Source organism: Sebastes umbrosus, chromosome 11 (assembly GCF_015220745.1).
Source record: "Sebastes umbrosus isolate fSebUmb1 chromosome 11, fSebUmb1.pri, whole genome shotgun sequence".
Classification (NCBI taxonomy): Eukaryota; Metazoa; Chordata; class Actinopteri; order Perciformes; family Sebastidae; genus Sebastes; species Sebastes umbrosus.
In genome coordinates this window covers 13,090,274-13,105,266 of record NC_051279.1, presented here as the reverse complement: position 1 = coordinate 13,105,266, position 14,993 = coordinate 13,090,274, and the positions used below count along the sequence as shown (strand labels likewise).

Below are 14,993 nucleotides of genomic sequence, written 5' to 3'. Positions count from 1 at the left end.
GGAGGGAGGGAAAATGTGGACAGAGGATAACTGTGTAAAGGCCTCGGGTCTCAACTAGACGGTTGAAAACTCTAGACGTTTTTTCAAATTCTTGCTCCTAGAGAAGAGAAGGAAATATTGATTGACATTGCAAATTGTTTCACTGTTCAAACTTTGACCCCTTGTGACCCTATTTGGGGTAAGGAGTGTGAATTCAGAGAGACAGAGGGAGTGATATCTGGCTGTGTCTCGCGACGGTTGGACTGGCAAGCTTGAAAATAAACAAGTTCTTTGATGACAAAGAGCCCATTGACTCTCTTATTCCCTCTCTCTCTCTCTTTCTCCCACTCCTTATTCTCCACAGCTTTGCTCTCTTTTCCTCTCTGCCCTTTTTTTGCTCTTGCCGTTTCGAAGGGGTGAGGTTGGAGGGTGAGTGTTGTGTCAGTGCGGAGGGGGGGAGGCATTAACCGCCACCCTGTTGCACTTGTTGTCCCCTCAGCTGCCGGCTTTTTCCTTTCATCCGGTCTGCTCTCACTCTACACGCCTTTTAGTCTAGCGACCCATCTTCCCTTCTCCTTTCACTGTCGCACAAGAAGTGAAACCTTTTTTCTCCTCCGTCAAGGTTCTCCACATGAAGAATTAAAGCCGAACAAGGGTTTAACTTCGCAGGCGTTTCATACAATACGGTCTGAAGTTGATTATGTAAGATCACTTGCTGGAAGTCGAAAATAATTGTAGCACTTAACAAAGAATAGGTGAATGGAAAAAGAAAGCCAAAGACGGAGAGTGTTGAGGAGAGTGTGAGTGCACATGCATGTGTTTGTGTGTGTTCACGTCACCAGTGGTATGAATCATCACATACTCTATGTACATATTACACCTCTGTTGGTTGTTTAACGCCCCGTCCAGGAATTATAATCCTGCCTGGCTTCCACTGGTTGCTGAAATCGGGTTGTACGTGTGCATGCATTGTGTGAGTGTGTGTGTGTGTGCACTGCCTGTGGTGGCACTGGTTAGTGGGCTACCACACCCATTGTCCATGGTAATTACACTGACTCGAGCCATCTGTGTTGTAGAGGCACAGACCAGAAGAAACCGGTGTGTGTATTAGTGCTGACTGGATGGCATGCTATGCAGTTGCACCGCTGAAAAACAAGTTTTGACCTTCTTGAGCCACTGTACACTAACTTGTATATCAGTTGGGATTATTTGTCACGTCGTCCATTCTTGATTGGGAAGACACATGCCCTTAGCTGACATGAGATAAAGAGTGGAGAGGATGGGGGGTGGGTTAGATATCTGGGGATGCTCACACCCACACCCACCCAACGGCGAGCATTCACATACACACAAACGCTCCAGTGACAAAATCTCCGCTCTCCCTTTCATTCTCCCCGTCTTTCTCTGCGAAGCGTCTGTCTGTCACTCTGATTAGGAACGGACAGAGTCACATAAAGCACGGAGGGGATGAAAAAGGGCGGGATGGGAGATAGAGGGAGTTACAGATGATGTGGAACCAATAGGACAAGGCTCTTCTGTGATACACTCTGTTTGTCAAACACATCATCAAGTTCACTTCACGGGTCTAATTTAATGGCCAAATACATGTGACAAATTCCAAAAAGAAATGTGAAAAACGCACTGCACATATGGGAAATGTACCTTCTCTTACACTGCAGAAGAAAATCAAATAAAGCCTGAAATTGTATTATTCTGATCAGGCATTTCTAGTACACAAATAGGATATCTTTCAATAGATGCAACTTTTTAAATAATATTTAAGAGGGGAGTTTTATACATGTATTAAAGAGTCTATAGTAGAAAGATCACAGGGCATGCTGGGAGAAAGGGAGAGATGGGAAATCACATGCAACAAAGGTCTCTGGCCTCCGCCTACTGCTTTAAACAGAAATGTGTCAGACCTTTATTGCAGTTTGATGGCATAAGCCAAAGTGTCAAAAGATACTAAAAGTTTCTGAAATAAATCCTTTCCTGTATTGAGCTGACATTTGCCTGCCAAGATAACTGCTAAATTGCTTGGATTTTTTCTTTAATTTATCAATCGAAAACCTCATTTTTTTTAATTAGCAAGCACTCACATCCTAATGAGATTCTCTATTATAACTTTATTAAAGGCGAGCACACTGCAACTGTCCACCATCTGTTAAAAAATACTCTAAAACAACAACAGACAGCGCTATCATTAACTGGAGGACAAATATAATGTATTTTTTGTAGGGCTGTCAATCAATTAAAATATTTAAACGCGATTAATTGTGATTGTCCATAGTTAACACATTTTTTATCTGTTCAAAATGTACCTGAAAGGGAGATTTGTCAAGTATTTAATACTCTTATCAACATGGGAGTGTTATGTATATGTATATATGTATTATTTGAAATCAATTAAAAACACAAAACAATGACAAATATTGTCCAGAAACCCTCACAGGTACTGCATTTAGCATAATAAATATATGCTCAAATCATAAAAATGGCAAACTGCAGCCCAGCAGGCAACAACAGCTGTCAGTGTGTCAGTGTGCTGACTTGACTATGACTTGCCTCAAACTGCATGTGATTATCATAAAGTGGGCATGTCTGTAAAGGGGAGACTCGTGGGTACCCATAGAACACATTTTCATTCACATATCTTGAGGTCAGAGGTCAACCTCACCGCTTCCTGGGTCGAGTTTCGACCACACCATTTTCACAATAAAAGCGGTATCAGATGGATATCAGATGACGTTGAAAGGTGTTTTAATAATAACAATAAATTAATTTATCATGTAAATACATTTAACTTGTAATGTCAGTGATATAGGTCAGTCAGTAAATTGTTGTACTTGATCCCATTTGAGGGTCAACCATAGACCTTTGCATAGTTTTAGGGTATTTAAATGAGCACAATTATTGAGATTCAACAGCAAATTAAAAACATATGGGTTGTGTAAAAACTGCATGTGTAAAAGTGTATATACACTTGTGGCCAAAAAACAGATGAAAATGTATAATTACACTGGATATTTTTTCACACATTCGACTCCATGAGTCCATCAACCTTGAGCTTGTAGCTCAAACAATAATGACCTGAGGAGAGAAAATGAGTGATGAGCGTGAGGGAGGGAAAGAGATGCAGGCGTGTAGAGGTGGCAGAGGATGGAGGAAGAGAAGAGGTGTGAGAGTGAGGGAGGGTGGACGGACGTATGGATGGATGAGTGGTAAAAGACGACAGAGGAGCAGGAAAGTACAGAGGGAATGGGGGAGAGAAAACAGGAGAGGTGGATAGAGGGAGGGTGCTGAGAGAAGCACTGTGTTTATCAGTGCTCAGAATGTACTGTGCTGTAGATTTGTCTGTAAATGTCATCTCCTGTGCTTGAGTTACAATGGAGCGTGCTCACGCAAGTCGCAGACAGGCACAGATATAAATACACACAGAAATATCAAAGCCGTTTGTCCACCCTGCACTTAATCGCTAAATCACTCTTATTTGACTGTCAGGTGTTTTTTTCTCCTGCTTCCTCTGGAGCTTTTCCTCTTCTTGTCCTCGCTTTGATTTCTCCCTCCGTGTGAAGAGCTCTTCACCTCAACCAGAAACAGACATCAGAGAATGTGAAAATTACATATATGTGGTGGATGCATGCCACAGCAACAAACAAGGGAGTTGTGCAACTCTGTTGTTCCCAGCTGATTGCCCTATTGTCGGCCTCTGCGTGAGAAAATGCCACGCAGGTCTGTGCAGTGGTTTTCCTGCTCTAGAGGAGAAGACAGGACAGGATAGCTGTTTCCTGAATGTGAAGGTTTTTTCTCTTTAGGCCCATTTTCTTATCAGGCAGAGCAGAGTGGGCTTCCTGAGCCTGTCAGAGAATGGCCAGCGAAGGGAGGAGAAATCCTGCTTCTAAATCACACGACAGCTGTCAGGGGACTTTGTTTACTTTGTTTTACTACTGCTGTCTTATCCTGTTGACAAGGCAGGGCAGAAGTGTGTATCGCTGGTGTCACAACGCGTTTCAGAAACACACACAATGCCTCCATCCTCTGGCACATGGTGAGGCAAAAGAGGAGATGCACTTCACCTCCCATGTATGACGCCTCACCCACTCGTATGCATTGATCGATAACACGTGACGGCTTTATATCAGCGGCACAGGAGGAAGCAGGAGGTCAGGGTGTTGGAGGTGACAGGAAACAAGTCTGGGCACGACACCGGTCTTCACAGTCAAACGAGCCATGCTGAACATCTGATCGGGTGAAAGAGTTACATATGACAGGACCGGATGTGTCTATGCTCTGATATGCACATGGACATGCATACATCCAGCATATGCTAATGAGTCATTGTACATGTGTGTGTTTGGTTGTGAGTTAAAGGCCAGATACAGTTGGCTGCACCATTTACAAAAAAAAAAAAAAAAGAGGAAAAGGGAGTTAGTGCTGCATGAGAAACTGGCAACAGAACAGGATGCAGGCTCATATTCAAATTAACCACAAGCGTGTTTTTGTTTTTTTATGTTTTATGTGAAGAATCTTTTCGTCTACATTGGTATTTCAGTAGAAATTCAAGTAATGGGTTCAGCTGCTGCGGATGCCAAAATCAAAAACAGTGCTGACTGAGGAGAAAGTAAATAAGTACATTTAATTGTAGTTAACTATAGTTTTACTGTACTTTCACACTGATTTTTTTTTTCATTGTTGGACTTTTACTCAATTACAATAACAGGTAACACTTTAGATTACAGCCAACAAATATGTTATGTGTATGAGGTACCAATAAACTACACACTGCAAAAATGCCCTCTCAAATTTAAGTGAAAACTTTTAGATATGAGTGCAGTTAATGATTTTCACTTGATAAGATTTCTTAAAATAAGTCATGATGTCCATACCACAAGTCTTAAAACTAAGATCAAAAAGGCTCATTCTTGTTTAGTGTAGTTAATCAATTAAAAGCAAATGAATACTCAATACTGGGGGAGTTAGATCAGATTAAAATAAAGTACGATTAGTGTTATTCTTGTGTCTTGAACACACAGGCAAGACGTGAATACTAAATTCAAAGGGGCTTTATTGGCATGATCATATTGAAACACGATATAGCCAAAGCACATTGTATGAGGTGGTATAAAAAAGGAAGTGTACATGAACTTTGTGTCCAACTACGTAATGAACCTATGACCTTCAAGTTTGGAGGCCTGTGTGTGCTGACCACTGAGTCCCAATGCCAGCTGACATCTGGTGAAGTGAGTGTCTCTATAGCCATCGCAGTGTAGATCAGTGGGTCCACCTCTTTGGTCCAGACTGAGATTACAGCTAAGGCTGCAACAAATGATTATTTTCATTATTGATCCATCTGTCAATTATTTTCTCAGTTAATCCATTCATATTTTGGTCTATAAAATGTCCCATGAAAATGTCATCACAATTTTCTGTCTCTTGACTAATGGGTTAATTGATTGTTGTAACTCTAGTGACCAGCAGCAGATATTATATGCTATTGGGGTGGGCGGATCGATCCGAAAGTAGTAACAGCTATGATACACGACTATTAAAAAAAGTGAACATAGTGCAGAAGAGACTGTCAAAAATGAGCATAGTGCATTATCATCTGTCCTGCAGACCATCGTCCTTCGCCCCCCCCCCCCCATTGAATTCAATTCAATGTGCAGCACTTGTTGCATATCAACCACTTTCCTTTGAAAACAGCTGTCTAGAGTCAAACTCTGCACATAAATCATTCTGCAAAGTGAAGGTCAAACATTCAAGTCACAATACACAAAACATATTTTTGGAGTGGAGGTGGATTTTAAGTGAGAAAGTGAATGTTTTTAGTATGTATGTATGTTATGAGTATGAGTATGTTCTCCATCACTAGTATGAATTTCCTGTTTTCAGTGTTAATCACTAACTGACGCTTTCATATTTAATTTGCCAGCTTAATAAGTGTAATTATCCCTGATATGAAAGGGCCTAATTAGAACCATAACCCCTGATTGACGTAAATGGACACTATGTGATAAATAATTAACAGTGGAAAGCAACATGAAACACAAACCGCTTTTAATTATAAAAAGTATCGTATCGGTATCGGCGATTCTGGTCCTGTATAACTAAATATATTGGATCAAAACCGAAATTTTGCAGCATCGCCCACCTCTAATATGCTACCCTGTTTTTTTAAAAAAAAGACATTAAATTCAATTCAATGTGCAGCACTTGTTGCACATCAACCACTTTCCCTTTCAGCAGGTGCTTGTGAAAACAGCTGTTTGGAGTCAAACTCTGCACATTAATCATTCTGCACAGTGTTTTTCATCTGTTACGACAGGACGTTTTTTTTTTTTTACCTTTGTGTATGTCATTGTGTGAGATAATCTTAGTACTGTCCAAACATACACATGTTGTTCTGCATTTACACTTCAGTCTGTGAGTATTTGGATGATGATGTTTGTTACTCCAGCGCACTGGATTTCAAGTAAAACAGTGACTGTCAGGTTTAAGTGCTGACTTTGAGCTTTAAAGTGTTTACATCCATATTGGTTGAACAATGTAGGACTCTAAAACTGAAGTTGAAAGTTAACATTGATAGTGTAGTGGTTATCATCCTGTGTGGCACCTCTTAATGAGTCCCAAGATAACGTTTCAGGGGTCACAAGATGATTATAGGGAAAAGAGAAAAAGTATTCTGTTATACACAATTTATCTATTTAAATAAATACTGGATACCTCTAAAATCCCAGAAATGAAACAATTTGAATAGTCAAATGGACTATTATTGTCACAATAAACAAAACATATTTTGGGAGTGGAGATGGATTTTTAAGTGGAAAAGGTGAATGTTTTTAGTATATATGTATGTTATGAGTATGAGTATGTTCTCCATCACTAGTATACATTTCCTGTTTTCAGTGTTAATCACTAACTGACGCTTTCATATTTAATTTGCCAGCTTAATAAGTGTAATTATCCTGATATGAAAGGGCCTAATTACAACCATAACCCCTGATTGACGTAAATGGACTCTATGAGCCGAGCCTGCTCTGCTCTCGCGCCTCTCTCGAATCGGACTCGGATGTGACGTCACCACGGCAGCAGCAGCAGCGCGCTGTGGCTGTGGCTGTCTCCACGGCAACGCCGCGTGCTGCAGTGACGCCAGCCAGCCAGCCCGGGCCTCGGCTCCTCGGCTCGTGGTGGGTGAGTGGGCGTGACTCGCCACGTTACGTTACGTTACGTCTCTCCTCGTCACGTCACAGTGTAGGCGGGCTCAGAGAGAGAGCGAGCGAAACACGACACCACCTCCGAGAGGACGGAGAGAGACGCAACGAGGGGGAGGAGAGAGTAGCACTGAATAATGGTGTGAGAGAGAGAGTGGAGGACTTAAAAAAAAGTCTGTAAAGAAAGAGAGAGGCTCCTCTAGCAACGTTAGTTTCTGTTAAAGAACAAAAGCTTTGCGGAGAGAGAGAGAAAGATGTCAAACAGCGACGAAGATGCGGCGGTTGAGACGGAGTAAAAAAAACGGCTACCGGACAGTTAACTTGTTTAGAACAGAGTGACGGTTGGTCGGTTGGTTCGTTGTTGCGCCGCAACTTAGAGCAGCTTTCAACGGTTGTTGCTGCTTGGTGACGAGGACGAGAAGCGAGGACCCCAAAAACAGCGAGGTTCTTGACCGGAAAACAAGCCCTTCGGTCGGGTTGGTTGGCTGGTAGAGAGCCGGGGGAAACAGACCCGAGAGAGAGAGAGACGCTGAAGCAGCAGCTACAAAAAGTTTGCCGTGTGTCTTCACCTAGTTTTCCTACATTGGGAACAAGAAGGGGGGAGGAAAAGAGGCCGAGAAGACTTGACTTTTCTTCCCAACTTTTGGAGGAATTCACCAAAAACTTTATCCGCTGCTTGCTGTCTACTTACGTAGCTAAAACATGAAAACACCTGGAGATAATGGTAAGTTTGACTCCTGCTATATATACATTTCTATCCACTTCATTGTGTTTTCTTGTTTACTTGCCGTGGTCGTGCAAAAGCTAACAGTAGCTGGATAGATAGATAGAAAGCTTTATTATCATTGTATTAAATACAACGAGATTAACAGTTTGCCACTTCTTCTGGTCAGTGCTTTAAAACAAATACTTGACAAGACTAAATGAGGCAAATAAAACATATAACAGGTAAAACACACACACAGTTATAGAAAGCAAATAAAAACAGGTGAAGTAGATGTAATAAATAAATAAATATGAGCAGAAGTGTTACACTAGAAGTATAAAATATAAAAAATAAATGTAATGTAAACAGGTAATTGTAAAATAGGTAGGGTATAGATGTAATAAATAAAATGTAAACAAAAGGTAGTTGCATTGCTGATTAATGAACAAAGCCTGATTTAGTTATCAACCATCAATCAAAAAAATAAACCTGTTGATTTGTCCTCAAGATCAGTGCAAAAGTCCCGTGGTTTAGCTAGATAAGACAACAGATGAAATCTGGTGCAGGTTTTTAGTACTGTACTCCTGTTCAAGAGGAAGTGGTTAAAACTACTGTATAGTTGTTACAACGACATCCTCTGTGTCACCCCTGACAACCTAATTTCATCACCTTTTCAGAGGACATGAAAATCCTAGAAGCACTACTGTGTGAATGGGTTTTATTCTGTCTTGAGTGAGATATAGAGAGATGTGTTGATAAGTTACTTTAAGACTCTCTTTCCTCCTGGTGGTGGTGTTGAGGTGATTGGATCTAGCCAGGTATACACTGGAGCAAGCTGATATTAACCCAGTAACTGAGCAAACATTTGTCAGGTACTTGGCCTGTCAGCATATTGAAGTGAGAGCAGAAGGGGGGTTTTCCAGTAGTCAGCTGAGGTCTCTTGTGTGTGTGCGTCTTATTGTCTAATTCCTGAAATGCTTGCATAAGTTTGTTCTTGCTCTCTTCTCTTGAAGCCAAGGCATTTTTTTTTCTTCAGAAAGGAGGAAGTGGAAGTACTATAATTTGTGTCAGCTATTCAGTTTCTTTTTTGAGTGTCAGTAATAGACTGCCTGACATGACCCTTCCTTTTTAGTAACAAAACTATCAGTTGACATATTTAGAGAGACTTTAAGCACAAGAGATCATCTGAAAGTATACAACAATCATTTATTGTCTCTGCCCCCCCCCCCCTGTGTTAAACAACAAAAGTTGTTTTTCCAGTGGGAACAATGTGATGACTTCCTAAGTAGTTACTGGTAAGCATTTGGCATAGGGCCGTGTGAGTGACTGACAAACTGTGTGGGACCCTTTCCCACTTGGGACGGTCCCGTCCCTTCCCCCACCCTGTCCCCTCCTGACTCCCGCTGCACCCAGCCTCAGCCCCTTAGCCCTCCACATTCCTGCACACACACACCCACTCCTTGCAGCAGCCCCGAGGAGGCTGCCATGACATCACACCACACATCCCACCACAAGTAGTCCTTTATTACAAGGAACTCAGTGTTTGTGAGGCAGCAGATAGCTTAAGCCCTTCAGGGAAGGTACTAAAAATCGATTGTGCTTACGTTATGGGTTTGATGTATGCGTTTGGTGTGTGTGTTTGTGTTTGGTTGGTTTGGTGTGTTGGTTGTGTTTGTCCTCTATTGAAAGAACATTAACTGGACTACTATAGTCTGATTGGTGTAAAGTGTGAGCTGCTGTCCAACCAGTCTTGTTTACCATTTAACTTAAAGTTAACTAGTACCTAACTTTTATTGATTCTTGATTTTTAAAAAAAAAAAATTATTTAGTTCTCAATTTAGAAGGATTAGGGCTGCAAAGACAATTTCTGATTACTTTCTTGATTAATCGTTTGGTCTATAAAAAGTTAGAAAATAGTGAAAAATCCCCTTAAAAATTCCGTTGACCCCAAGGTGATGACTTAAAGCCCAAAGATATTCAGTATACTTTAATGTAAGACAATGAAAAACAGCAGATCTTCACGTTTAAGAAGCTGGAACCAGCAAATATTTGGCTTTTTTTTTTTTTAGCTTAAAGCAGCAGTGGGTAGAAATGGAGCAAATATGATTTAAAAAATAGTTATTTTTATAAAACGGTCACTATATCCTGACAGTAGTGCATGAGACAGGTAATTTTAAAATATAATTAATTAATATTCATCAAATATGAATCAATATTCTGTTACTGTAATGCCTATTTCTCGCCTGAAATGTTTTCAGAAAACATCTTGTAGCGTACTGTTTAACTGTAAAATGAGAAAGTTTGTGACCCGGCAGCCATGTTGAGATCTGTTGATTAAATACCAAGCACCGCCCACCAGCCGGAGCACCGCCAATAGAAACGCTCTCACTCTGAAATTACCTGTGATTGGTCAAAGTCTCTCGTCCCTGGCTATATTATTAAAAGCATGAAAACAGAGCCATGAGGAGGTGCAGAAGTCTAGTTATCTCTCAGAGCACTTGAATTACAATATGCTGAAAGGTTATTATAGAATTTTTGCCCAATGATGCTAAAAACTTTATGCAGATTTAACTTTGTTGATAGGGCAGCGTCTAACTTTTATTTTATTAATTAATTTTGTCTCGAAACTCAAAGTTCTCAATTTATAATGATGAGGGCTGCAACAAACAATTTCTGATAACTTTATTGATTAATTGTTTGGTCTATAAAAAAAAAAGAAGTAAGAAAATAGGGAAAAATCCTCTTCAAAATGTCCTTGACACCAAGGTGACGGCGTAAAACCTAAATATATTCAGTATACTCTAATGTAATATATACTATAATATACTGTATGCAATGAAAAGCAACAAATCTTCACATTTAAGAGGTTGGAACCAGCAAACATTTGGCTTTTTTTTATCTGCTTGAAAAATGACTTAAACGCTTAATCAGTTATCAATAATCAAAATAGTTGCTGACTAATTTTCCACTAATAAATTAATTTACTAATGATTTCAGCAGTGCTTATTTGAAATGTGGAAAAGCAAACTGCTTCTCGTCCCTGTGGCGGTTTAAGTTCCGTCAGTTATCAAAATAAAATTTGATGAATTCTCTGTTGAATAACTAATTGATTAATCCTTTCAGCACTAGTTGGTCTACATAACAACTCTGTCGAGAGGCATTATCTAACTTAAAATCTGATTTTATAACAGCATCTTTAAATAGTTGAATTATGGAACTGGTTAATCCGCGGTGCTGCCCTGATCTCTGTCTGATCTCCTGCTGTTGCTGCGTTTGCAATCAGGACACACGTTTTAACCCTTAACTTGTGCAGATCTCATAGTTAAGGGTGAGCACATTTCTTGAATGCAGGAGGATATAACAGTGCCTGGATATGTGTAGGATAAAGAATGTAATCATCCCTCCCTGGGATGTTTGATGATGTTGGATTATGTCCCATACGGTAAGCTGCCTCTGTATGGAGCTTACCTCCTTACTCTCCATCACCGGACACTTCCCCTCGCACTCCTGTTTTCCACAGTCACTTCATTAGTCTGAATAGATGATAGGATTTCTGCTGAGATAGAGAACTGATATGATGAAGCAGGAAATGGTGGGACTATAGCTGCATCTGTTGTTTGCTGGCAGATTGTGTGTTGGTTTTGTGGTGTTGGAAAGTATTTATTTCCTTTATATCTAATCACTGCTGTTTACCTGCTCTTTGGTAGTGTTTGATGTAGTTAGAGGGATTGGTTAGAGGCAAAGCATTCTACAGGTTGCATTAGTCAGCAGACAGGGAGTTGGTGGTGTGTGGTATCTTGCCTTGCCTACACTTAAACAGTCATATCCACATTTTTGTGTACCTCAAAGGTTGTGCTAATGATTGATTTAGCTCTAGCGATAACGATATCCAATAATAACTTGCCTAGTGTATGTGTCTCCCTCCCTAATATGTTATCTACACTCCTGCCACACACACTTTGTGTTTCAACCTATTTCTTCCGTCCCTCCCCAAGGGTCGCATTTTTTTTTTCTGCCACCTCTGTCAGTCTTTTCTCGCTCTGACGGGATAAGGACTGGTGTGTGTCTTTGTGTGATGGAATTGCATAGTGGGACCCCTGGCTCTGGAGTGGCTATTGTGTGTATGTGTGTGTGGAGTACGGGACAATGGTGGGAGTGGGGCAGGCCTTGGGGCCGATTGTGTGTGGACTTGTGGGGCCAGGGACCTCTCATTGTACTCATAATGGTGCGGAGTAGCTCATAGTTTGGTGGTGCTTTTGACAAGTGAAGAGACCGCACTTCTGTATGCGTGTGAACCGCGTGTGTGTGTGTGTGAGAGAGTGAAAGAAAGAGCGAGGTAAATGCGGACATCCCAATCATTCAACTACGTAGTTTAATGATGATTGTTTTGTGCTGTTTCCCCAGAGTGATTGACGCACTGCTGTGGAGCCATTTTACCATTTATTTTTGATGCACAGTTTCACACACACAGATGCCTTATGATGTGGCAGCAGGGCAGGAGACAAAAGGGTAGCCTGTGAGCAAGGAATCGAGAGGGAACATTTCACCTTTTCCCTGTGTGCGATTGCAAGCATATGCTTTTCAATCTCGACGCACAACCACTGTGATGATAAGCGCAGCGATTAGCCTTATCTGTGAAAACTCCCTTGCAGTGCTGACCACAGCAAAACCTCTACCTCCCATTATCCCAGTACAGTTTTACAGCCTGGTTTATGGGACCGTGCCCTGCTGTGATCAGGCTCAGACAACATGCTTTAAGCCTAAAGCAGATGATGCTCCATAACAAAAGTGGTTATCTTCTATCTGGAAAAAGCTGGCAAATTGAATTAGGTGCAAACAATCAACTTTTGCTGGTGTGAACATATCGGCTGTTAGTAATACACCAATTTGCTTACAAAATGGTGGGCTAAAAATCTTGTTTACACCGTGATAACACTTGTTAGGATATTTATTTTAATGTAGTGTTTTAAGTTGGAGTAAAATATTGAATTATACGCTCAATATTACAGAAATTGATTTTCTAACAGACAGACTCAGTGCAGAGGCAGCATGGCCCACTTTTCCTTGTCATAACAGTTCTTCATAAAAGTTTTGATATGGTCTTCTGTGCCGCTAAGTTGACAAATGACTTCTGGTAGAGGGGGCCTTCAGTTGTGGAAATGTCTGTATTTAGCCAGGAATGTGACCAAAGGGAACAATGTGCTCAGCCAGTCGACACTAATGGACCTCCCCACCATTAGTCCTGTGCCGCCCTTGACCAGGGAGACCAGGGAGACCACAGCATTACCCTTGGCGGTCCTGGTGCTTCTGACCACTGTCCAGCACTGCCAGCGGCCTGTTCACCCCTCCTGAACCCACACATTAACCTCATATCTGGCTATTGAATCCTATAGATTATGGACCTCTCCGACCTGTTTGATGAGCTGCGTGGTTGTGATGTTCGACACCAAAGAGCTCCATTTAAAATTCACTTTTTACGCTGATAACACAGCAGCGTAACTAAATGTGTCCTGAGGCCATACATGTGTGTCTGTGATGTGTGAGTCAAGCCTAGTTTTACTGTGATGCCATTGGTTGTAGCCACAACATGACCCCATATTGACCGTATTGGTTATTGGTCAGGGACGGTAATGGGGTGGGTCTGCACGTCTGGATGGGATGGAACGTTGACGGATAACTGTAACACTTTGAGTACACATACGCAGAACACACACACTCGCACACACTGCTGCTTTTTATTGGAATTCTTGGACCTCCCACATTCCTGCTTAGAAGGTTAATAGTTGCCGGCTGTGTTGCATTACACATGAGGGGAAAACACAACAGTTACTATCTCTGCAAGCCTTTCCTGAATATACTCAGTGACTCACAAAGGCATACATGCATTAATACAGTATATATCCTCCTAAGGACAATATAAATAAAACTGATTTGAATATTGCCTATTATTTTAAGAGATGAACATTTTAAATTAAAGCTAGCAGCCTCAAAATGCACGTTAATACTCCACCATGCACACACACAGAGGATCCCTTTTCATATGGGTATCAAAATTCATGTCGAGAATGCAGCAGGGTGTGTTGGTGTGCATGGATTGACCCTGCACTGTTCAGCAGCTGTTTGTGTTTGCGCATGCATGTGCATTGTAATGTAATATGGGGAGTTTACAGAGCTACATTGTTGTAGAGGTGACTCAGAGTGAGGCGCAGAATGGCATGTTATTGTAAAAGAATATCAAGTGTGTATATGAAGGAGACAGGGTTTTCTGGGTGGGCAGCAGTGTAAAGGTATTACTTGTGAACAAAGTGTGTGTGTCGCTGCATGCAGGTGTGTATAACAGCTTCTTGGTGATGGCGTCGCCATTGAAACTGATCTGAGTCTGATGACATGCACACACTGGTAACTCTATTCCTCTGATCCTTCCAGATGAGAGGTTTTATTTTGAATGCTCACAACATAATGACCTGTCCTTTAGGTTAGAGCCTGGAGTGTCACCTCTCTGCTGGTTGGAGTATAATCAGGGTGTAAGATGGCAAGATCATGACAGCACTTAGCTTCATGACTGACTAACTCTTCCCTCACCCCTTCCCCATTGCACCACCTCTAACCACACCACAACCACCTGGCCTGGCCTGTTGCACACATACACATACACACACACACACACACACACACACACACACACACACAGTAGTTTCATGTAATCCTCTGCTGATGCCGCTGTACCCAACGCTGGCCTTTTTTTTGCCAATAGTATGGCTGGCTTGGCCCGTGAGTTGTTGTAATGTATACTTCTAATCTTCTTAGATTAACCCCAATAATACTGGTCATGCTGAGGGCATCTTTACAGTAGGGATCAGCACACAGTGTGGCTACTAATGTGCATTCCAGGCAGGATCAGAACAAAAGGACTGTATCTTTTACTGTATGTAATCTGAATCAAAATGAACTGACACATTTTTGACTAACTTTCATATGGCCTCTGTGCATTCAGTAAGTCTTGTGTGTGAAGTAAGTGTCTTTATTTAAACAGATAATCAGTGTTTGCAAGTGTTAAAGCCCAGACACACCAACCTGACATCAAAGAACTACTGGCG

At 41.3% G+C, this 14,993-nt stretch overlaps 1 protein-coding gene across 1 annotated transcript in view; it reads left to right on the top strand.

The window, feature by feature from the left end:
• The first annotated feature begins 7,165 nt into the window (after nucleotides 1-7,165).
• The window catches only part of erfl3 (Ets2 repressor factor like 3), a 58,238-nt gene continuing 50,410 nt past the window's right edge, over nucleotides 7,166-14,993 (top strand). The window contains exon 1 of the mRNA XM_037784128.1: nucleotides 7,166-7,914. Coding sequence (XP_037640056.1) covers nucleotides 7,893-7,914 — 22 coding nt within the window. The 5' untranslated portion in view covers nucleotides 7,166-7,892. The remainder of the gene's footprint in view (nucleotides 7,915-14,993) is intronic.